General features: G+C 43.3%; 1 protein-coding gene across 7 annotated transcripts in view; it reads right to left on the reverse strand.

The window, feature by feature from the left end:
- The window catches only part of LRRC27 (leucine rich repeat containing 27), a 125,397-nt gene that overhangs the window by 46,307 nt on the left and 52,996 nt on the right, over positions 1–26,094 (reverse strand). For 5 of the 7 annotated variants that reach the window (XM_033942753.1, XM_033942751.1, XM_033942754.1 and 2 more), the window contains exons 5-6: positions 24,844–24,996; positions 8,044–8,287 (exon numbers count right to left, since the gene is read on the reverse strand). In XM_033942753.1, coding sequence (XP_033798644.1) covers positions 8,044–8,287; positions 24,844–24,996 — 397 coding nt within the window. The remainder of the gene's footprint in view (positions 1–8,043; positions 8,288–24,843; positions 24,997–26,094) is intronic. The other 2 variants (XM_033942755.1, XM_033942756.1) reach the window with 2 other exon arrangements.

Below are 26,094 nucleotides of genomic sequence, written 5' to 3' on the forward strand. Positions count from 1 at the left end.
GGTTGCAAATGATCAATATCTTTACTTAAATTAGAGTGGGTACAAATCTGTAATTTGGATTATCTACTTGGATGACTATTGGAGACAATTTGGAGACTATATTGGGACTCTCTTGCTCCAAATATACACAGCTACTTATTGAAAATTTGATATGATTTTTTTTGTCTTCATATTTTTCCACCTGTCTGCAAGTTTTGTTGTATTCAGGGGATGGGTGGGAAGGGGAAGAGGATGGGTGGAGGGCATAGGTTTATTGGCTTGGCATTGAGTTTTCTGGTTATATTTTAATAATAATAATAATAACAACTTTATTTTTTCTATATCGCCATAATCTTATGACTTCTAGGCGGTTCACAGTGAAGAGAGCTGTACAATCAGCAAATTACAATGTACAAATAGGGAAGATGTCATTGAGAAGTCAGTGATTATAGAGTACAGAATAGTAAGAATTATAATATTAATATGTTACAATATAATATTACTTTCACACCATGTAAGGCCAACAATAGAACTAAGAAATCTACTCAGCTCACTCTCAGAGACGAAGATTAAATTACTCAAGAGCCCACATTTAACACCCAGAGCGAATCATGGATGTTTAAACTATTGTTAGGGCCAACAACAATGCACCACTCCTTGGATATACCTGGTGCTGAAAATTCACAAACGTCTGAAAAAACCCCCAGGGCATCCGATCATTTCTTCTAAACAATCAATTCTAGAACCCCTTTCCACTTTCGTGGATTATCATCTAAAACCGATAGTGGAAACCAGTCAGTCTTATATCAAGGATACAAGCCATTTTTTGTCATGGTTACAAGATTTAGTATTGCCAGATGAACCGATCATATTAGTAACCATGGACGTAGTATCTTTATACACTTCTCTGCCCCAAAGCCAATGTCTACAGGTAGCTCAAAAAGCCCTAGATGGTAGACTTCGTCCGCATCAGTGCCCGACAGAATTTATCATATTGCTGCTGCGATTAGCCCTAATGGAAAATTTCTTCACGGATGGCAACTCCTTATATCTACAAAAAAAAGGAGTAGCCATGGGAGCTACATGTGCTCCCTCCATAGCATGTTTATACATGAAATATTTTGAGGAATTGTTCATTTATGATAACCAATGGGCTAGTAACATTATTGGATGGAAAAGATACATCGATGATGTGTTTCTAATATGGGAAGGTTCAAATCAACAACTTAAATTGTTTTTTGAATGGGTCAATACACGAGATCCTCATATACAGTTCACCATGCAACAATCAATCACAGGCATCAACTTTCTAGACACATGGGTTTATATATATCAAAGGAAATTAGAGACCAAATTATATATAAAACCAACTGATACATTTAGCCTACTTGAGTATACCAGTTGTCATCCAGCTAGACTTAAGGATAGCTTACCTTTTTCGCAATTCTTAAGGTACCGTAGGATTTGCTCTCATACTCAGGACTTTAAAGTGTCAGCTAAACGTCTGGCTAAATCTTTATCTGACAGAGGCTATCCTAAGAGGGTGGTTAAAACCAGTTACAGGAGGGCGAAAAATAATCACCGCGAATGGTTACTAAGTTCTAACAGGGATAGAAGTAAACAGAATGCCAGCAATGAACAGTTGATGACTTGCGTCCTTAGACATAATACTCAGTCTGAGGCATTATCAAACATCATTCACAGTCATTGGAGAATATTAAAAGGACATCCATGCTTTGAGGATGTCCATTTACGACTAGCGTATACCAGGTCTCGCAACCTCAAGGAGCACTTTAGTCTCAAGCCAGATATGTATAGTCCAAGAGAGAGCTCCCCGGGTCATCATTCTAGCTGTGGAGGGTGTCAAATTTGCAGCATGACAACTCAGGGTTCTACATTTGAAAATCCTCTCAATCATAGGATATACACCTTAAGGCATAAAACATCATGTAGATCAGATTACGTAGTGTATATGATTAAATGTCCCTGTTCAAAATTGTACATAGGGAAGACCACTAGACAACTCAGAGTGCGCATGGCGGAGCATAAATCATGTTTACATCTGCAAAGAAAAGAGGCTCCGCTGGTATCCCATTGTTTATTACATCAACATACATTTCAACAACTGACCTGTATGGTCATTGATCAGGTGCTAGAATCATGCAGAGGAGGAGACATGAGCAAAAAGTTATTGCAATTGGAACAAAAGTGGATAGATAGGCTCCACACAGTACAACCTAAGGGTCTAAACATAGCCGTTAATTGGCAAGCTTTTTTCAACTAAGAGTCCAATTTCAACATCAGATTTTAACCTTTAACTTTAAATGTTAATTTCCATCAAGTATCAACATTTAGTGTGATCATAATTTCTTGTATTGGATCAATATTACATTTTCCAACCCAGGTTGGCAAAGATCCTGAAGGGTCCGTGTTCCGGATATGACATCAGACGCCGCCAGCGAACTTAAAGATTGAGGTTCGCGTCTGGTGTCTCGGTCATTTTCCTTCTGTCAAGATCATGGCAGGGTCGGCATAGTCCGTATTGCTGAATTACAGTTAGCAAAAATACTAAGGAGAAAAGTAAGTGTTTTGTAACATCACTAGTTAAACCTACGTAGTTTTAGTATTTCCTGAAGGTAGTGAAGTCACGTGATATTTTCTTAGGACATTTGTACTAAGGAATTTCAAAATAATATATAGAAATTTGAGTATTAAGTGCTTGATAAATAGATGAATGTCTGTTCTCTTTATAGATTGGCTGTTTATAAAATAGTGGTTCTGAAGAAGCCCGTAGTAAATTCGTGGGGCGAAACGGAGATCCTCCGTCTGCATTTTCATCAAGTGTGGACGTCAGTCGGCTCATATCATTGAGCTAAGTACCACACTGTTTATAGCATTTTCAGCAGAAAATAACAGTATTATATCTTACAAAAGAGCACTAGATAGAGCATCTGATATAAACAAAAAAATATATTTATTCAGAAAACTTGAGTAAAAATCAAGTAGTATTTATTGAGAAAACAACAAAAATTAAATAAATATAATATAAGGCTCACAGAGAAAATAAGGTTATATGCGATGATGGCCCTAACAATAGTTTAAACATCCATGATTCGCTTTGGGTGTTAAACGTGGGCTCTTGAGTAATTTAATCTTCGTCTCTGAGAGTGAGCTGAGTAGATTTCTTAGTTCTATTGTTGGCCTTACATGGTGTGAAAGTAACAATATAATATTAACATGTTACAGTGAAGGGGGCTGGATAGCCAACGAATTTCAGGATACAGATGGTGAGGAAGTCACTGAGTGTTCAGTGAATACAGAATGCCATTAGTGGGAATACGCAGTATCAACATGATGAGTATTAGCTTTAAAAAGGAGAGAGTTGTCTGACTAGTAAATGAATCTATTGAACAATTAGTTCAACATGAAGAGAATTAGCTTTAAAAAGGAGGGAGTTGTCTGACTGGTAAATACATTTTGTGCTTTTATCTAATAAAAATAATTAAACCTTTGAAAGTGTGAATAAACATGTGGATAAAGGCGAGCCAGTTAATGTAGTGTATCTACAGTAGATTTCCCAAAAGCTTTTGACAAAGTTCCTCATGAGAGGCTCCTGAGAAAATTAGAGTCATGGGATAGGAGGCAATCTTCAATTGTGGATTAAGAATTGGTTATTGGACAGAAAACAAAGGGTAGGGTTAAATAGCCATTTTTCACAATGGAGGAAGGCAAATAGTGGTGTGCCACAGGGATCTGTACTGGGACCGGTGCTATTTAACTTATTTATAAATGATCTGGAAATTGGAATGTCGAGTGAGGTGAATAAATTTGCAGATGACACTAAACTGTTCAAAGATGTTAAAATTATGCAGTCTGTGAAAAACTGCACAAATACCTTAGGAAATTGGAAGACTGGGCATCCAAATGGCAGATGAAATTTAATGTGGACAAATGCAAAGTGATGCACATTGGGAAGAATAATCCAAATCATAGTTACTGGATGCTGTCTATTTTGGGGGTCAGCATTCAAGAAAAAGATCTGGGTGTCATAGGTAAGTTAAACTCTATATTATGTTCGTTGGTATTAGACCCCTAGTATGTATCGAGTTAGGTTATATAACCTTGTTTCACATACTTGTACTGTAACTATGTCAAATTGTAACCTGTTAACTGTATATTATGTATGTTTACCTGTAACCCATTCTGAGCTCTTTGGAGAAAACAGGATAGAAAACAAATTCAATAAATAAATAGTGGACAATACACTGAAACCTTTTGCCCAATGTGTGGTGGAGGCCAAGAAAGCAAACAAGATGCTAGGAATTATTAGAAAAGAGATAGTAAACAAGACTAAAGATGTCATAATGCCTCTGTACTACTCAATGGTGCAACCTCACCTTGATTATTGCATTCAGTTCTGGTCTCCTTATCTCAAAAAAGATATAGCGGCACTAGAAAAGGTTCAAAGAACAGCGACCAAGATGATAAAGGGAATGGAATTCCTTTTGTAGGAGGAAAGACAAAGAAAAACTTGTACACATATTTTATCATTTCCATCATTAAGAGGAGTTCAGTCTAAGACTCATCTTTCTCATTTATCTTTACATCATTTTGGAATGATCTTCCATAAAGTCTAAGAAGATGGACATCTTATTTTATTTTTGGGAAACTGTTAAATACTTTACTATTTCAAACTTTATTTGAATAATTGAACATATTTTTCTGGTGTTCATTGTATATGAGTAAGTCTATTGTTAAACTGCATCAAGCCCTAAATTTGGAAAGGGAAGAGGCAGTATACAAGTTGAAAGATTAGATTAGAGGTATTTCTTGACAGGGATGGGAGATGGGGTACTGCTAAACATGGGGAGCAGGGAAGGGAGAAGTGGTACTGCTGGACAGGGGGAGAGGAGGGAAGGGAGAAGGGGTAATGCTGGATGGGGAGGAGGGGAGGGAGAAGGGGTACTACTGAACATGGGGAACATGGAAGGGGGAAGCAGTACTGCTGGACAGGGGAGGTGGAGGGAAGGGAGAAGGGGTGCTGCCGAACATGGTGAGCAGGGAAGGGAGAAGTGGTACTGTTGGACAGGGGGGAGAAGGGAAGGGAGAAGGTGTACTGCTAGACATGGGGAGCAGAGAAGAGGTACTGCTGGATGGGGGGGGAGGAAGGAATGGAAAAAAGGGATAATGCTGGAGGGGGGAAGGGAGAATGGGTAATGCTGGACAGGGGGAGGGGGTGGGGTACTTCTGGACAGGGGGGAGGTAAAAGGAAGGGACAAGAGGTGCTCCTGGACCTGGCAGAAAGGGAGGGAAAGGAAAGGTGCTATATACTGGAGGGGAGGGTAAAATGGTGCATAGGGAGAGAGCATTTTGGGTTGGGGGTGGGAAGGAGGGATGACACTTGAGGGAAGAGGCAAGGACAGAGAGAGAAAGTGTGCAGGGGGCAGAAAGTGTTGGACTCATGGAGAGGGCGAGATGGATGGGGAGGACAGAAAAGAGGGAAGGAGAAATGTTACACTCTGGGGAAGGGGGAGAGGGCAGAGAGTGAAAAGTTGGACTCATGGAGGGGGGAGAGAGAGAGAGAGAGATGTTGGTTGGGGAAGAAAGGAGGACCAGAGGAGAAGCATGCAGGAGGAAGAGAGAAATAAATGTTGGACTGGTGGAAAGGAGGGAGAAATGTTGAACTGGGAAGGGGCCAGAAAGGAGGAAGGGAAGGGTGATGGACTGCAGGGGGCAGAAATGAGGAAGGGAAAGAGAAATGTTACACTGGGGGAGGGGGGAGAGGAGAGATGACTAAAGGGAGACATACCAGACAAGGGAATGGAAGGGAAGGAGGGGAGCTTGGTAGTGCTATAGAAATAATCATAGTAATGGTAGTAGTAGAGAGAGATGCCAGATTATGGGAAGGAGAGGAGAGAGATGCCAGACTGGGAAGGGGGAAAAGGAAGGAGAGATATGTCGGACCACGGGGGAGGGGGGAGGAGAGAGATGTCATACCATGGAAATATGGAGGGAAGGAGAGAGAGAAGGGAAGGTAAGACATGGAAAAGTAGATTTTGAGAAGAAAGCAGAAAAATGGAAATATTGAATGTTAAGTTAATGCCAAAGATGGATGTAAAGCAGAAAGTGAAGACAGAGAGAAAAACAGTCAATGGATAAGAAGGCCCTGGAAACATAGTTAAAAACATAGGAAAATAAGGTCACCAGACAACTAAGGTAGAGAAAATGATTTTATTTTCAATATAGTGATTGAAATGTGTCAGTTTTGAGAATTTATATCTGCTGTGTATATTGTGTGTATCTGAAAAATGAATGGAAAAAAATTGCATTAGAATTAGTAAAGGGGGAAGAGCTTGGGTGGGTCTAGGGTGGAGTTTGGGAGGTCTGTGGTTGGAGGTACTCAGTTGATATTTGTTAGACTTCCCTGCTGGCACGCCCTACTGGCATTTCAGGGCCTGTCTAGAGGGCCTCTGCACATGCGTGGATGTCAGTTTGATGATGTCATCATGGCGACATCCGCACATTTCTGGGTGCCTCGAGCCGTGGCCACTACCTTTAGTGTGCCCCGGCTTGAGAAAGTTTGAGAGACACTGGATTAGGCTCTCATAAAATCAAAAACTCCAACAGTTGTTTGAGTTCAAAGAAAATAATTTCAGCCTTCACATGCCAATGCTTAGCAGATGGATTTAGGGTCTACAAATACAGAGCTCTGGCTAAGGAGTCAATTAGAATTGATGGGTGTGAAATGTTATAGCTATGCAGCTGATATTACTATTCTTCTTCCAGTTCTTATATTACCATCAAAAGAAACTAAGGGCTCCTTTTACTAAGCTGCGATAGCGGTTTTAGCACTCGCTTAGCGCACGCTGAATTGCTGCACGCGCTAGACCTTAACGCCAGCATTGAGCTAGCGTTAGTTCTAGCCACGTAGCGTGGGTTTAGCGCGCGCTAAAATCCTGCGTGCACTAAAAACGCTATCGCAGCTTAGTAAAAGGAGCCCTAAGCATATTGATGAAGTAATGAATGTAGTTGAAATGTGGATGATAGATTTCAGATTAAAATTGAACCCTAAGAAAACTAAGTTCTTTTTTGCAAATTGTTCAAATTTGAATGAGGATAATATTGTTATTAGGGGTAAATTTTTCCATTAAATTCCACTATTAAGATCTTAGGTGTAATATTGGATCAGAAATTAACTATGAAAACTCAGATTAATGAAGTTATATGAAAGGGTTTTGCTGCTTTTTTGAGATTTCAATCACGTTCGTTCTTATTTTAATATTGCATATTTTGATTTTTATACCAATCATTGATACTTAGGGGCTCATAATCTAAACAGAAATACGCCCAAAATCCAGCCTAAATCGGCACTTGAACAATCAAACAAGTCGTCCAAGCGCCGATAATCGAACTGGGTTTTGATTGTCCAAGTGCTGATAATCGAATTGGGTTTTGGACGTATCTAAAAACGACTTAGGCCTCTTCAGTGCTGCTGTATGCCCAGAGCTAAAAGGGGCATTTTAGGAGGAGTGGCGAGAGTGGGATTTGGGCGGGACATGGGCCGGATTAGACTTAGTCGTACTGCAAGTATAACTGAAAGTTTAACGAGGCTGTCCAGACGGAACTTGTACGTTGTGACTTAGACCATGTAAAACTGGGTCTAAGTGCCCAGAATGTATCCAAAGTGAACAGATAACCACTGCAGGAACAAAGTACAGACCCACACACACTCCCCCAGTGATCACTGGGGGAGTGGCTTCTGCTATTCCACAAAGCATTTATATACCTTGATGCTTTCTACCTATTCATGATACGTGCCTCATGTGTACCTTTGAAAATGCTATGTGAATACCATCTCCTTCCCCAATCACAGCTTAGGAATGCCTCTTAAAACTAGTTGTGCATACTTTTAGTCAAGCTAAGGAGGGCAATTTTCACAGTGGCTAGTTTACCTGTGTTAATGGCTTTAAAAATTGTCTTTTACATGTGCAATATATAAAATGTGTAAAATCTCATACATAGAATCACATGAGTTATTTACAAACTATATATATTTTTTGTTACCTGGTACTATTATTTGATGTATTCTGGGGAGTTTCTTCTTGTCTTCTGGACATTAAATCTCCATGAATCATGGTTTGAAGTTCTATATCTTGTCTTAAAAATTCTTTCATTTCTTCTTGGATAATCATTTGCTTCAGCTTTTCAAATCGTTTCAATTCTTCTTCATTCGACCACTCTTCTGATGATTCTAAACTGGATTTCATTAAGTCCGACAGCTGCAGTTTTTCAATAGGTGGCATCTCTTCTGAAATAGAACATAAATGCACACTTTTTGGAAAACAAATACATATATAAGAGGTAATATTCAGCCCATGGAATTCAGACATTTTTAAGACACTGCCAAAGGCTGAACTGAGCACAGATATTCAATGTTGGGCCATAGAATATCCAGGTCACAGTAACTATATTTCATTTGATATCAGACCAGTGTGTGGTTAGCTCAGTGGATAAAATTAGGAAAGCCTTAAGCATGTCTCTTTTCTTAGCCACAGATAGAAAGTGCTAGTACTTGTTACAGTGGGTAAAACCATATGCCAGAATGTATATTTTTACTCACATATACTGCACAATACACTGCCCAAGTCTCAGTCTGCTTTGCTGATATTACATAAGAACATAAATCTAACCATATTGGGTCAGATCAATGGCCCATTTAGCTTAGTATCCTATTTCCAACAGTGATCAATACAGGTTCCAAGTACCTGGCAGAAACCCAAATATTAGCAACATTCTATGCTACCAATCCAAGGGGAAGCAGTGGCTTTCCCTTTGTCTGTCTCAATAGCAGGCTATGGATTTTTCCTCCAGGAACTTGGCCAAACCTTTCTTAAACCCAGCTATACTAACCACAACATCCTCTGGTAACAAGTTCCAAAGCTTAACTATTTGTTCAGTGAAAACAAATTTCCTCCTATTGATTTTAGAAGTAACGTAATTGAGTATCCCCTAAATTTCATAATTTTTGAAATAAATGAAACAATTTTTCACTTTATCTATTCTACACCACTCAGGATTTTCTATACCTCAATCATATCTAACATAAGAACAGCCTTACTGGGTTAGCCCAATGGTACATAAAGCCCAGTAGCCCATTCTCACGGTAGCCAATCCAGGTCCCTAGTACCTAGCCATAACATAACATAATAACATTCCATGCTACCGATCCAGGGCAGTAGAACAAAAATAAAGTCACCACTAGTTCATCAATACACTTAAGGAACTAATTTTTGTTTAGAACTCTGCTCAGAGACATGAAGGCTGAAAACTCGGCCTCACCTACCAATCATTGCAGTGTTCAAAAAAGATTTTAAATTTAAAGTACCTTTGAATATGCTAGCTAAAAGCTATGCTGAGAGAATAAATACTTCCATGAGTTTTATAGTTATGAAAAAAAACTTAGCTTTGAATAGTGACTGGTTCCGACGTGCACGTTTCGTGGCTGCGTCAGGGAACCGACAATACAGCTGGATTTGGAGCTGGTAGTGAAGTCACATGCACTTAAAAAGCTAGATCTCTCAAAAAGACGTTTCTTCTCTAATGTCTCAAACATATATATATTTTTGACCGATCCAGGGCAAGCAGAGGCTTCCCCCATGTCTTAATAACAGCAGCCTCTTTTTCCAAGCTCAAGAACCCTCACCTCTTTAGCATTTAATCAATCAAGAGGAGTTCCATCCCATTTATCATTTTAGTTGCTCTTTAAACTTTTTCTAATTCTACTTGATCTTTTTTTGATATATGGCAACCAGCATTGAATGCAATATTCAAGGATATGACTGCCTGTATGTTCCAATGCAGTTTGAAACTGAACATGACCAAGACTGAGCTTCTGATCTTTCCCCTAAACCCACCTCTTCTCTTTTCCCATTCTCTATTTCTGCGGATAATAATATTATCCTTCCTGACTCCTCCGTTTTTAACCTTGGAGTCATTTTTTAGTTCTCTCTCTTTCTCTGCTCACATCCAACAGACTGCTAAAACATGTAGTTTCTTTCTCTATAACAGGGGTCTCCAAAGTCCCTCCTTGAGGGCCGAATCCAGTCGTGTTTTCGGGATTTCCCCAATGAATATGCATGAGATTTATGTGCATGTACTGCTTTCAATGCATATTCATTGGGGAAATCCCGAAAACCCGACTGGATTCGGCCTTCGAGGAGGGACTTTGGAGACCCCTGCTCTATAACATTACCAAAATGTCTCTCTTCCTTTCTGAGCACATTACCAAAACCCTTATCCATGTTCTAATTACCTTCTGCTCAGATTACTGCTATGTACACCTAACAAGACTCATATTAAACCAGGTGTTTTACCTTTAATCTGTTGCTATGCTGATATAATCCCTCTCCTCAAGTTACTTCATTGACTCCCTATCCATTTTTGTATACATTTCAAACTCCTCTTATTGATTTACTAGTATATTAATTCTGCATTTCCTCAGTATCGTCTCCCTACACCCCTCCCTGGGAACTCCATTAATCAAATATGTACTCTTCTCCAACGCCAAGCTAGACTCTGCTCTTTTCATCTTGCTGCACTATACTAGAGACTAACGCAGGGACAAAGATTCATCCCCATTCCCTCCCAGCAACCAAAGATTTTTTTTCCTTTTCCAAAGTGTTCAATGTCTATCTCATGCATGAGCCCAAGGCTCAATGCAGCACACCATCATGGGATCTTCCTAGGTGCATAATTAATAGTGCGGAGTGTAAAAGAACACACTCAAATAATAATGTGAACATGCTAAATTTCTGGAGCAAGCCCCTGACCAGGATGCCCAGAGGGCCTCAGGATTAATAGTAGATCCTACTACTATTACTACTTATCATTTCTACGGCACTACTAGACATACACTGCACTGTACATCAAAACAGAGAAGAGGCAGTCCCTGCTCAAAAGAGCTTACAATCTAGTCAAGACAGATAAACTGGACAAGGTGCATCTATACACAGTGCTCAGGTGTGGGAATTACAGAGGGAATGATAAGACAAATATTGGTACTTAGCAGGTGGTTTGGACTTTGGAATTGAAAACAGCTTCAAAGAAGTGGGCTTTATGTCCTGATTTGAATACAGTACTCCTCTGAAATTCACGGGGGTTACATTCCAGGAACCCCCCGCAAATTTTTAAAAACCGCGAATACGGTTTTTAGGCAGGGGAGACAGGAGAGGGCAGCTGGAGAGGCAGGAGAGGGCAGGCGGAGCGCCGGCGAGTGAAGGAAATCACTCGCTGTATGCTCCGACTTCCTCTTCCTGTACTAAAGTTGGGCCTCACCAATCAGGAGCTGCTTTGACACGCGGTTGGAGCATACAGCGAGTGATTTCCTTCACTCACCGGCGCTCCGGCTGCCCTCTCCTGCCCGGTCATTCGCGGTCAGAAAAAACCATGAATGACCGGGACCATGAACCGCCGACCGTGAATTTGCAGGGGATCTCTGTACTGCCAGAGACAGAGCCTGATGTATTGAGTCAGGCAGTGTGTTCCAGGCATACAGTGCAGTAAAGTATTTATTTGATATTTTTAGCCCGTCCTCCCAAAGGAGCTTAAAACCTGTTACAAATCAGGCACTCAAGTATTTTTCCTATCTGTCCAGGTGGGCTCACAATCTAGCTAATGTACCTGGGGCAGTGGAGGATTATAAGTGATTTGCCCAGGGTCACAAGGAGCAGCACGGGCTTTAAACCCACAACTTCAGGGTGCTGAGGCTGTAGCTCTAACCACTACGCCACGTTCTCCTCAAAGGACAGATCTCGAGTTGTCCTTAGAGAAGAGTACAGATAAAGACTTACCTGATGAGTGGAGTGCGGGGGAGGGAGGGGGGGAGAAGAAGTATAATACTGAGGAGCAGTGGCGTACCTGGCATGTGTGACACCCGTCATTTTTTGGCACAGTCCCCCATCTGTACGAAAAACATGATTTTTAGTAACAAGCCACACGTCACACATGAGTACTAGGAAAAGGTAGCATCTTACATACTGCAGTGAGAAGTACATCAATACACCCATTGTAAAACTAAACAAGCCAGACTAGTACAGATTAATCCTACACTGTCAATTCTAACAGAAAACCATGTCTTTCGAACACACAGAACACAGAAAACACCTTCGCCTAGTATGGAATGTCATCATAAACTTACCCCTCCCCCTTTTACAAAACTGTAGTGTGGATTTTAGCCACGGTGGTAACAGCTCTGACGCTCATAGAATTCTGAGCATCAGAGTTGCTACCACCACGGCTGGTGCTAAAAAATGCTCCACAGTTTTGTAAAAGGGGGGATAAAATAGAAATACATAGACAAAGGTTAAATTGAACCAGCAAGAAGCTGGACTCTGCATACAATGCAATACCACAGAAACAGTGACATCTGTCTCCTAAAGCAATAAATAAATAGAACATTTTTGTTCTACCTTTGTCTTTTCTGGTTTCTGCTTTCCTCATCTTCTTGTTACTCTCTTCCTTCCATCCACTGTCTGCCATCTCTCTGCCCCTATATGGCATCTTCTCTCCTTCTATGCCCCTTCCAAAAACTGTATGCCTCCCCCTTTCTTCTCTCCTTTCACCCCATTGGTCTGATATCTGTCTCCTCTCCTTCCCCCCTGCTCTGGCATCTCTCGCTCCGCTCCCTTCCTCCTGTTCTTCCCTCGTCTTCCTTCTCAATTTATTTTCTGCCTCTGTCTAAATTCTTTTTTACTATTCAGTCCTCAATGTCCCTCTTTCACTGTGTCTACCTATAGCTTGCCACCTCTTTCCCTCACCCCTTCCAGTAACTAACTCTATCCTCTTCCCTCAATCCTGCATGTGCCCTTTTTTTCTTTCTCCTCCCCACTTCCTTCCAGCATCTGCTCCCCCTTTCCCTCACACTTCCATTCAGCAGCTGTCCTTCCTCTCCCCACTTCCATTCAGTGTCTGTTTCCCTCTCTCTACCCCTTCCATCTACTGTTCACCCTCTATCTCACTCCTTCCATTCATTGCCCTCTGTGCTCTTTCTATCCAGTGTGCACCCTCTCTCTCTCTCTTCTATATGGCATCTTCCCTCTTTCTATGCTCCTTCCATAAACTATCTATTCCGTGCCCCTTCTCTCCTTTGTACATAATTGATTTCAACTCTGTCACCTCTCCGTTTTTCTCTCTCTGTCACCACCCCTCCCCTATGCTCTGCCATCTCTCTCTTCTCCTTTCTTTCCTTCCCACCTCACGGTCTGGCATCATCCCTTCCCTGATTCCCGGCATCTCTCTCCTTTCCTTTTCTTCCATCTCTCCCTCCCCCTCCATGCTCTGACATCTCCTCCTTCCTTTCCCCCTTCCTTTTCCCTTGATCTAGCATACCTTCCTCCTTCCCTCCATGCCCTGGCGTCTCTTCTTCCCTCCAAGCCCTGGCATCTCCTTTCATTCCCTCCAGTTGGGTACAGCAACACTCTCCCCAATTCTCTCCCCCTCTGCTCTCTTTCCTCCTTTTGTCACCCAAGGCCTGGTGTCCTGAACTTCATCGGGCAGCAGCAGCATTCACAATTCATTGCTATTGCCCGCTTCAGGCCTTCCTCTCTGTCGGGTCCTGTCTTCATGAAAATAGGAAGTAGGCAGGACCCGGTAGAGAGGAAGGCCTGAAGCCAGCAACAGTAACGAATTGTAGAAGCTGCTGCTGCCCAAAGAAGGTAATGGCGCCAGGCCTTGGAGTACTGAGGCAGACCGCTTCTCCCCCCTCCCAGCCGAACCCCCGCTGACACTCCTATCTCTCCTCCCCCCAAGTGAACCTTTCTGACCCTCCCAGCGAGAGCAGCAAACCTCCCTCCAGTAGCGTCAGCTGCTTCGCGGCTTTCTCCTGCCGGTGAAGCGTCACTGATGATGTCTTTAGTGACGCGGCAGAGGGAAAAGAAAGCCGCGAAGCAGCCGATGCTACTGGAGGGAGGTTTGCTGCTCTCGCTGGGAGGGTGGGAGCGCAATAGGGACCGGGCCCACTGTGCAGCCCCCTAAGGCTGCACCCGGGGCGGACCACCCCACCGCCCCCCCCCCCAACTTGGTACGCCACTGCTGAGGAGCTGCAAAGCGGAAGGCCAGTGAGAAGCAGGTTGCTGTGATCTAGGTGAGAGGCAATGAGGGTACGGATGAGGGTCTTAGCCGTGTGCTCAGAAAAGAAGGGTCTGATTTTAACGATATTATAGAGAAGAAATGACAGGTTTAGACAGTCTATTGGATATGTGAATGAGAGAGATGAGTCAAAGATTATCCTGAGGTAGCAAGATGATGAGATGGGCAGCTGTGCTTCACCGGGGACGCACTTTCACCATTTTCAGGCTCCAACCAGGATTTTTGACCTGGAACTCCAGCCATCTAGGATCCCATATACCCAGATGGACTAGAGGAGGCTAAGCCAGTGGCTCCCGCCCACCTCATGTGCCATGTGGGATACGGAAAGTCCTCATCTAGCCATCCATTGCAAATCTGGCATAAATTTTGGGTATCCTGGCCTGAGGAGTCCAAGACAATTTTTTGAACCAAACTGAGGTATTTTAAGGCAGATAGCAGCTTTTATTGCAAAATCTGGAAATCCAAGATAGCCACCATTGCAGCAATTTTGGTGCCCAAAATGGCCTGTGGGAGCTATATATAGGGTATAAAATTATGGGGAATAGGGTTTTAGAGGTGGGAAACCTTGTCTCTAGCCCCAGAAACCTTCAAAACCACTTTTGGAGACTCCCTCCCCCCTGATTTCTCTCATAGGCTATTACAGCCTGTACTCACTGTGGCATGCAGGTGCTGGGAGCTGTCTAAATTGCAACCAGAAGAAAGAGCACACTTCTGCATCAGACAAGCCTGGAAAACCAGACAGCTTACTTCTTCAGACTGCCCTTCAGTCCCACCGGCCAGGCTGAGACATCCACAGGAACTCACGTGCGAAGTTGGGGTGAGAAAATGCAGTCAGCACCCGATCCTGGTGGAAAACTGCCAAGGGGCCAATCAGCCTGCGCTCAAGCACTTTGCGAACCAAACTTGGAGTGAGCCTTGCTCCCAAGGGAAAGGCCCCTGAGCTACTAAACTGTTAATGCAGGCTGGCCAAGCAGGTACCATGCAAAGCAGGCCGCCTCTTGGCTAGACTTCTGCCATCAGATTCAGTGTCCGCTCGCAGCCAAAGATGTCCTATAACAGTAGGGGTGTCAAACTCAAACACATAAGGGGCTGAAATCTAAAACATAGGCTAAGTCACGGGCCAAATTATTTATTAAGATACTTAGGGGTCCTTTTATTAAGGCACACTAACCGATATAGCGCGTGCTAAAGATTAAATGTGCACCTTAATAGGAACTTGCTTCCTTTCAACATAAGAGAAGAAAAATTACTTAATAAGTTCAAAGGCCTACTAAAAAGTTGGCTGTTTTAAGAACGCCTTTAACTGACCCATTTAAAATCATATGACCTCATTCTGGAATTTATCTGGACATGGAACACTGTTAAGCAGAAATTAAGTGAGTAATATTTCCTAACCTTTTGTCTCCTTACCCATCCTTTTTCATTTATTTTGGAATTGTATTTAATCCAATTTTTTTAAACCTCCTCCTTCTCAATTGCATTTTTATGTCATAATTGTTTTTAATGTCCTGTTTGTTGGATATTTTATTTTTCCTATTTTTAATCTTTGTAAAATCGCATTGGATTTCGATATTGCGATTATATCAAATATCTTAAATAAACTTGAACCCTTAATAAAAGGACCCTGTGACAGTGTGTATGAAACCCTGCCACTTCCCCTGCGTGACACTGCTGCTCAGACTCAGAATAAACCTCAGGAAAACCTGCCTAGATTGTCTCACAACCACAGCAGCACTGAGAAAGAGTTTCCCCCAGGGAGGGGGGAGGGGAGAAAAGGAAACCAGGAAGTGACTCAGGGGAACTTCAAAGGTCAAGCCAGACCCAGGGGGAGAGAAGGTGTGCTAGAGCAGTGTTTTTCAACCTTTTTTGGGCAAAGGCACACTTGTTTCATGAAAAAAATCACGAGGCACACCACCATTAGAAAATATTAAAAAATTTAACTCTCTGCCTATATTGACTATATATAAAGTAATTCTCTTGAATAGGAATCAAATAAACACAAAGAAAGTATTTTATAATTACTTTATTACGAAATAAAAATTATAAAAATTATAAAATACTTTATTCAGTGCGAAACCTGGGCCTGTTTGGCTGAACACAAAGCTGATATTCTGGCTGGAATCGAAGAAAGACACACACGTAGCTCTTCGTCAACAGCTCTCAGTCTCTCTCTGTATTTGGTTTTTATAGCATACAAAAATAGACAAATATACCCTCCATCCTTTTTATTAAACCACAATAGCAGTTTTTAGCGCAGGGAGCTGCGCTGAATGTCCAGCGCTGCTCTTGACGCTCATAGGCTCCCTGCGCTAAAAACCACTATTGCGGTTTAGTAAAAGGTGACCATATTGTAAAATATAGACAGCAGATATAAATTCAGAACTGTGCATAGCAAGTGAAGGGAAGTTTTCATCTCTGGGAATTTACCCAGTTAACTATTTGAAAACTGTGGTAATACTGCCTCCACTTTGCTAAATTTAAAATAAAATCATTTTTCCTACCTTGTCTGGTGATTTCTGGTTGCACTTTCTTCTTCTGACTGTGCATCCAATCTTTCTTCCCTTCTATCAGCCTGTATGCTTTCTCTCCTCCACACCTCATTCCCTCCCCCAACTTTTTCTTCCTCTCTCCCTGACCTTTCTTTCTTTTTTTCTGTTTCTCTTCTTTCCTTCTGTTTCCCTGCCTGCCCCCTTTCTTTCTTTCTCCCTGCCGTTCCCCAAGCCACTGCCACTGCCGCTGCCATCGGGGAACAGGACCCACCAATGGATAACAGGCCCCAAAGCCGACGCCGACGCATGCTCTCCCTGACGTCAATTCTACAATCGGAGAGGAAGTTCCGCCCAGCCAGGCAGCGATTGGCTGGCCCGAACTTCCTCTCCGACTGCAGAATTGACGTCGGGGAGAAGAAGACTTATCGGCTCGATAGATTAGATCGTCAAGACAAAGTGAGTCCTGGGTGATCGACTCACTTTGCCTTGGCGAGCTACTGGCGCCCCTGCCTCGGGCCCCCTGTCAGCTCCGGGCCCGGCGGCCCTGCGGCACACCAGGCAACATCTCGCGGCACACTAGTGTGCCGCGGAACAGCGGTTGAAAAACACTGTGCTAGAGGGAACATAGGAGCTGGAGAAGCTGGTTGGAAGGACTTGGTATGGACAGAATTTGTAGGAGGTAAGACTCTACTGCAGGGGTGCCCACACTTTTTGGGCTTGCGAGCTACTTTTAAAATGACCAAGTCAAAATGATCTACCAACAATAAAATAATTTTTAAAAACCCCACAAAGCACACTGAAAGGCAGAGAAAATGTTAATTATAATTCATATTCCGAGTTTTTTTCAAAGAGGTCAAGGCAAATGACTCTATGCAATGTTGCCTCAATAACAGCCATACAAAAATAGACAAATATACCCCCTCCCTTTTTACTAAACCACATAGCAGTTTTTAGCGCAGGGAACTGCGCTGAATGCCCCACGTTGCTCTCGACGCTCATAGGCTCCCTGCGCTAAAAACCGCTATTGAGGTTTAGTAAAAGGGAGCCATAGTGCAAAATATAGACAGCAGATATAAATTCTCAAAATGGACACATTTTGATCACTAAATTGAAAATAAAATCATTTTTCCTACTTTTGTTGTCTGGTGATTTCATGAGTCTCTGGTTGCACTTTCTTCTTCTAACTTCTTCTCCCTTCACTCTGGCTGCACTTCTTCTTCTGACATCTTCTCACTTCAGCCCACTCCTGCATCCAATATTTCTTCCCTTCTTTCAGCCTCCTATATGCTTTCTCTCCTCCAGACCTCATTCTCCCCCCAACTTTTTCTTTCTTTCTCTTTCTCTCCATGCCCACTTTCTTTCTGTCTCCCTGTTCCCTCTTTCTTTCTGTTTCACTTCTTTCTTTGTCTCCCTGTCCCCCCTTCTTTCTGTCTCCCTGCCTGCCCCCTTTGTTTTTTTCTCCCTGCCCTCCCCCAAGCCACTAGGTTTGTCACCGCTACCGGGAAACAGGCCTCCAAGCCACCACCGCCCCAAGCTTTCCTTGCAGAAGCCTTGCGCTGACCAGGGTTCCGCTCCCCTTCAATTCTGATGTGGAAGAGGACGTTCCGGGCCAGCCAGGCACGATTGGCTGGCACAGAAATTCTTCTCCGATGTCAGAATTGACGTCGGGGAGAGGAATGCTGGTCAGCGCGAGGCTTCTGCAGGCCCAAATCTCCGGACGCCCAAGGCCGAGGAAAAGAAAAAGCCAGTCTATAAATCCTTCCATGAGAACCATTCCAGTCTCCTTTCAGCAGGGCACTTACAAAAATGTGTAGCCCCCCCCCCCCCCTCCTCACCTTCCCATTTTCAGGCTCAAGATGCCAGAGCAGCAGCAGTTCTTGCATTTTTGGGCAGAGCACTTCCTGCTCCCGACCCCCTTTCTCCAGTCTGGCGGCTTGATTCCGCCAGGGGCAGCTGGCGCTCAGCTGTCCAGTGACGTGACTTCCCTAGACCTCCCTCCAGCCTTCTCCCAAAGGAAGTGACATTATCCCCCAGTCTATCAAAGATTTTCTATGGGAGAAAGCAAGGGTGTCAGGTCAAAAGCGCGCCGGGACAAAGGCGCGCGAGGAAGATGGGTTCTGGCAGTCGGGCAAGGAAGGATGCAGCGAGCATGAAGTGATGACCGGTGGGGAACCTCGGGGAGAGGAAGGCTGATAGGCCGGTCGATCGGGACGGCAACATGAGTCTATCACGGAACCCGGGATGGGTTCCGTGATTGATTCGCATTGCCTTCCCGAGCGACCGGTCGATCGCAATCGACGTATTGGGCACCCCTGCTCTACTGCATTTAAAAACCCTGCATTTGTTCAGTACCTGCTAAGACCTGGGACCAAATGCTGCCTAGCTGTTTCCTGCACCTAAAATAAAGACTGGGGCATGTTAAGCCTTATTGAGTTTAGGACTTGTGTTTGGGAAAAGACTGGGAAATTTATAGGAGCCTGTGAAGAAATAGGCTCTGCACTACTGTTTAATTAAAGAGTTTGTCTTGAATGCCCAGAGTGTGGTCTGTCTGTCCATCTGTGCAACCCTTCTACGGAACACGCTGCATACCTCTATCACAGACCCCTTAGTCTTAGTAGGCATATAGGGTTACAACTAGAGAATGAGACGGGGAAAAGTTTATCGCCATTCCAGCCCCGTCCCCGCGAACTCAGTCCACATCCCTGCCCCATCTCCATGAGCTCAGTCCCCGTCCCTGCCCCACAAGCTCGGTCCACACCAAGCAAACTTTCCCATCCGCACAAGCCTCAAATAGTTATGATTTTATACTGAACTTATTTTATTAAAGTATAAAAAGAGACTATTCTGTGCAATTGTCATTTTATAAGCACAAATAATACAGAGCAAGGATCAACAAAACCCCTGTCTCCCCTCCCTTTCACAAATATCCCCTCCACTATTGTGAAAACTGAACAAACCAAATTACCACAGAATGCTACATAGAAAAATCAAGCTAACAGAATACTTTAGTCACACATGGCAAGAATAATGTTAGGGGAGTGCAACTCGGGCAACTGCCCCCTGGTCAGAAAGAGAGCCCTAAGCCAGCTGGAAGCTAAAGAACACAGCCTGGGCTTTGCGATCCCCAGTTATGTCTAATACCAGCTCTAGCAGGATACATATTTAAAATCTGAAATATTCTATTATTTCAAATCTGAAATAAATTTATTTTTTCGACCTTTTGTTGTCTGGTAATTTTATTCTTCAAATCACATTGGTCTCAGGCTTTGGTTTTGGGTTCCTTCTGTCTTCATCGTGGCATGGCTGGCTCCTGAAGGTAAAATAGGCGATGCCGAGTCTGACACGGGCACAATTTTTTTTACCACAGGAGCAAGACTTTTCACCGCTCCCACAGGGCGGTAAAAGGTCTTGTCCACGTTCCAGCAGGGCAGTGAAAGGTCTTGTTCCCATTCTTGCAGTAAACCAGTTGAAAATGTCTCCATTCCTATGGATTTACTGCAGTGACCACGGTTTACCACGGTAAATGGTCCCCATGTCATTCTCTACTTACAACCTCTCCAACCCCACGCTGGCTCTGTGATTAAAAATACTTTTCCTCTCTCTTTTAGGTTCTAGTTCACGCTTGTTGTCTAACATCAGCTCTGGCAGGATATACTGTACTGTACATTTCAAGTCTGACATATTGTAATCACTAAACAGAAAATAATTTTTTTTTTCTATCTTTTGTTGTCTGGTATGTAACAATAATGTTTGTCCCAGACTCTGGTTGTCTTCTGATAACTCGCTTGCCAGGATCTCCTGCCCATTTGTCATTTCCTTCTTTCTCCGTGCTAACCATCCATCTTCGATCTGTGTCCTCCCCTTCCGTTTCCTTTCCCTCACCTGGAGGTCTGGCATCTTTCTTTTTTTTTCATCTCCATCCCCGCAGCTGCAGCGATGGGCCCCACCATCCCCATATCCAACATCTCTCCTTTTCTTAACTACCCTTTCATTCAGCATCTATCCATCCTTCCCCACCACTCCAGGGTCCACCATCTCTCCCTTTCTCTTCCCAACTACCCTCCTATCCAGTATCTCTATCCTCCCTCCCTCCACACCACCCCATGGGTCCAACTTCTCTCCCTTTCTTTTCCCTCCCTCTCTTCCTCCATCCCATTGTCCACCATCTCTCACCCTCTCCTCTGTTTTTAGACCCATTATTTCTTCCCCTTCCCTCAGTCCGGTATATGCACGTCTCTTTGGACCCTTCCTTCCCTCCCTCTGTGTACTTCTACACCAGCCTGCACCCCCCCCCCCAAAGGCCTGTATATTTTTTACCCTTCTTTCTAGCGTCCTCTGGCTTCCTGGTCTTACCTTCAAAACAGCCTGCAGAGGATCGCCGGTCGGCTGTTGTGATCCTAGCAGGCTGCCATCGGCCTCCGCAGCATGTTCCCTCTGCCGTGGTCCCGCCCCTCCTCTGACATACGGGACCGCAGCAGAAGAAACATGCTTCGGAGGCTACGGCAGTCTGCTAGGATCGCTACAGCCCACTGATGATCCTCTGCAGGCTGCTTTGAAGATTAGACCGGGAAGCTGGGAGAGAGATGGTGGACAATGAGATGGAGGGAGGTAAGGAACAGGGTATTTTTTTGTGGGCCAAATTTGGTCCACGGGCCTCAGTTTGACACCCCTGTATAACAGGGATCCTCTGCAGCACTGAAAAGTCTCACAATAGGATAAATAATTAGTAATAGTAGTAGTATTTGGAAGAGCATTGTCCACACATACAAACATATTCAACCACAGAAAACACAGTTTAAATAAATTATGTGAGAGGATAATTCTCAATGAGATACTGAGAGCAGACTCCAAGCAAATGAAATCAAAAGCAATCATCAGTCTGAAAATCCAATATACTATAAGTTTAGTTTTTGGATGTGACAGCATGGAGTTCATTTTTGAAGCATATGGACTTCTCAAAATGCTCCAATAGATGTCCATGTGCTTGAAACATTCAGCACTACAGGATTTCCAAATATTTGTAGCAGGGGGGCATGTTTTAGACAGGACTAGGGAGGGCCCAAATCAGGACATCCAATAGAAATTACTGAATGAGAAGAAACGTCCAAGCCAAAAAGGATGTACTAAGTTAGATCTATTTCAGTCACATCCAGGGTACAAAAAGGTGCTCTGATTGAGCAGCTGATCACTGGAGTGATTAAAGCAGACCCCTGTTTAATCTCCCAGTTTTTGCTGTTCCCCTCCCTTCCCCCTGAAAGTGAAACTGAACGGGATAAGACACTGTGACAGCTTCAGGTATTATGGGCATTCTTAGCAAAGTAGAAAGCAAGTCTGAAGTAGCCAAATGGACTCTAAACTAAGAAACCCAGGTTCAAACCCTATTTTAACTCTTGCTTTATTATGAGCTCTCCAGAAACAGAAAAAAATGCGTGAAGTATATTTAAATATATACAGTAAATCACCTGCAAGCCTGGCTAGTGAAGGTACAATGCTGTATATATTTTTCTGTTCCTGGAGGGCTCACAATTACAAAATAAAAGAGTTAACATAAGATTTGATTCTGGGTTTCTTGGTCCACTGGTCTACATCTCTGCTCTGCAGGGACATCCATGTGGCCATTTTCTAAGAATGCTAACAGATGTCCTTGCCTCAGCTTTTTTTCCAATTCATATGTTGGACATTCCAGTTTGTAAAATAGCTGGACATGCTGGACATCCATAGCACAAGGATATCCATTTCATGCATTTTCAAACCGGTAATCCTGACATATTTCCTACTGGAAAATACATGTGAGATGGATGTCCACTTTGGATTCTATGAGCTGGACATATCTATTCTGACTTGGATGCCTTTTTGACAATGCCCCTCCATGTGATTAACACAAATTGGTTGAAAAAAATGCTATGAAATTTTTTTTTATATTCAGTGGGAGTTATCCAGATTAAGGAGTCCTTTTATTAACACAGGTCAATGATTAGTGAACATTAAATGCTAAGACACCCATTATATTGCAATGGACATCTTAGCATTTTTTGCATGCTAATTGTCAATGGCCTAGATTCACGAAGCCTACCTTTGCTGGGCGATCTGTGTCCGATCCGTTTACGAGGCTTCTTGGGCAATCGATTGAGCAAGCCTCCTCATTCAAATTAATGCACTCAGAGGCATGCCCACACAGTCACTGGACAGATCGCTGCAGAGCGATCGGGACGCATGCACGGACCATCTTATTTTCTTGTAGATAGTCTGTGCATGCGTTGGCTCTCGGTACAAACAGGGGAGGGAGAGGGGGGACGAAGAGGTTATGAGCTATCTTTACAAATCACGATGAAAATATTTGCAGACAAGCACACAATAAGGTTGCCTGTACTTGTAACAGGGAATGCTGACATGCCTGCTCCAACACATGCCGATTTTCTGATCGCCTCTGACCCTGCAAATGACGTGGCGATCAGCCAGGGCTGGTGGCGAGAAGTGCAGCCCTGCTTTTAACCCGTGAGTTACAAACATGGACTCGCCACGGGGCATGGCAGAATAGGGCAGAGAGGCAAGGGGAGAAGAGAGCAGGGCAGCATGGTGGAAGAGAGGAGAGCGGCAGAGAGCTGGGCACTTGTTTCAGGGCTGCAGGGCTGGGATTTCAGGCAGAGAGCAGGACAGTCCCCAGCAGTCGCTTCTTTTGATCGGCCAGCCCAGTCGGCATTCCTGAAGTTTTATTTTGTGAATCACTTCCTTCCTATATTTGCATGCAATTTCTTTGCATTTGCATGCGCAGATCAGATCAGGCAGAAATCGGATCGGGATTAAGGTTAGTGAATGGGAGCGGGGTTGCAATGTGATCGCATACCGATCGGTACACGATTAGTTTGCTTTGTGAATCTAGGCAAATGTGTGTTAAATCAGTTAGTTCACCTTAGTAAAAGGACCCCTAAATGTGTTACATAGTTTATCAAAGTCACACTGAATAAACATTTGAAAGCTAAGTGGGAATTTTTTTCCTGTTTTTTGCCATTGAAAATCAGTTTGAGTGTTTGAACACCACGTTCATTTCAAGTCTTCTCTAAAACAAGTCATACACAGTGATGGGGCGGTGGGTTTGGCTATAGGAGCTATCGTTCTTGGTCAAATCTCACAATTCTGAGTGTATGTGAATACTAGAATTAAATAGTATATCAACATAACTTTAAAAAACTTTTTGTATCAATCAATTTGTCTGCATAATAGTCAGCACTGAAGAACTCCAACCCTGCTTATTCTTATGAGGTACATTTGGTGCAGGTAAGGATTTGGCTGGACAAAATATACCTACTTCACAGGAAGGGAAATTTGAACCATGAAGATGTTCTAATTCTCTAACTCATCTAACAAACCTTTGAATAGGAGATGGTCAGAATCATTTTAGAAAGGTCATAGAAGCTGGAACTGAAATGTACAGGTCATACATCTCAAGTTTCACTAGTATTTAAGAAACACTGATATAGAGACTGTTCTAAAATACTGGAGAAGTGGGTATTTATGCTCCAAATGCATGAGGCACAAACATTCATTTTAGAAAAAAAAAATGTAGACAATTTCAAAGGGTTGAAAACCAGCACATGAATGTGTATGTGCTGGCACATACATATTTATCTTAGTCCATTTAAAAATACGAGTATAAACATCCGTTTTCCTGATGTGGTATTCCTTGACAGTTTGGCCTTTTGGGGGGAGGGCACAAAACCAATGGAGAATTAAGGGGGTAACCTCCCCTAATCCCTCCAGTGGAATGTTTCTCAATCAGAGAAGTATGACAAAAGCTAAATGTGCTGTCAAGGGTTTTTCCTATATCTAGAAATTCAAACCGGGCCACACCTGAATACTGGCACTGAACATGCAGGTATAAAGTGGCTGTCAGCACTTATTTGGGTACCAACTATATTCAGACAGTACCAGGATAACCACCCAGAGTTAGGACATACATTTTGCTGGCCAGAGAGTGGCATTGAGGGAATAGTCTCAAAGGAGAATCCGTCCAGTTCTCATGCAAATATAACTGAACTACCTACACAAGACATCTGAGTTGAGCATTCAAAATACTGAAGGGATTTATATGGGTGGACATAATATGGCGAGTAGGAAGTGGAGAAATATACTTTAGTATGTTTTATGTAACAAACTGGATGCTTTATATTTTAAAGTATATTTGGTTATGACACTATAAGGTTTTTATTTTTGCAATATGAATTTTTATTACCTTCAATCTCTGCATCTGCCTTCAAAGATAGACATGTCTTTTCATTCCGGAGAAAATAAAGAATAACTTGAAGACCTTTCTGCACAATATACTCAGGTGGAAACTCAATAGGGCAATGTCTTAGATTCAGGGCCGTCAATGAACTTAAATCACCTAGAAAATGAGTTTACATTTATAAACTTTCAAAACATATATAGATAAGAAACAATAGTCCCTGAGTTAATTGCTAAATCATACTGCCCTCTTCTGGGTGTTTGTCATTTAAGACTGTACTTAGAAAAACACAGTAAATGTTATGATGCAGAGACTGAAATTCTTTATTTATGTTTATTTTCATCATTAAGGATTCCTTTTACAAAGCCACAGTAGCGATTCCCACATGGCATATGTGACGACGCCCATTCAATTCCTATGGTCTTTGTCACATTTGTCTCAATGGGAATTGCTACTGCGGCTTTGTAAAAGGAGCCCTAAATATCTTACATCAGGTAATTCAACAGAAAGTTATTATAAAACCATTCTGATCTCCCCCCCCCAAAAAAAAAAAAAAAAGATAAAAAGAAAAAAACCCTCTCAGTCTCATTCTTCCTTTGCCTCGAATTTAGGGTGGTCTTGAAAATTCACCTTTTCGGCTTGGCTTTTGTGAGTGTCTAACCTGCAAACAACAAAAACATAACCCAGCCCATGTGCCTAAGGCCACGCCTACAGAAGGGGTCTACGGCTACTGGGCCGATTCAGGTTGGCCCAGGCGCCTCAGGCCACACCTGTGGGGGGGGTTTGAGGTACCTGGGCCAATCAGGCCCTAAGGCCCGCCATTCTGAGGATGGCGGGCCTGCCGGATGGGCTTGGGACCTGTCCGTCCGGCCAACTTGTTTACAGGTACGGGGGTTGTTTGGGGTGGGAGGGTGTCGCAGGGTCAGCGGGGGGGGTCTCGCGGGTCAGCGGGTGGGGGGGAGGTGTTCGGCAGACCAATCGGGGGTTTGGGGGGCGGTTGTGAGGGGGGGTGTAGCTGGGCAGGAGGGCTTGGGATCCCTCCTGCCTGGTTCGTTGTCGGGGGGGATTTCACCGAGCAGGAGGGCTTGGGCTCCCTCCTGCCCAGATCGTTGATGGGGGGGTGTCGCCGGGCAGGAGGGCTTGGGCTCCCTCCTGCCTGGATCGTTGTCGGGGGGGGGGAGGGGTAGATTCTGACCGGTGTTGTTTTTGACAGACACCAGTTACAGAATCCAGGTTTTAGGTGAAGTACTGGTCCCT

Source organism: Geotrypetes seraphini, chromosome 4 (assembly GCF_902459505.1).
Source record: "Geotrypetes seraphini chromosome 4, aGeoSer1.1, whole genome shotgun sequence".
NCBI classification, from domain to species: Eukaryota; Metazoa; Chordata; class Amphibia; order Gymnophiona; family Dermophiidae; genus Geotrypetes; species Geotrypetes seraphini.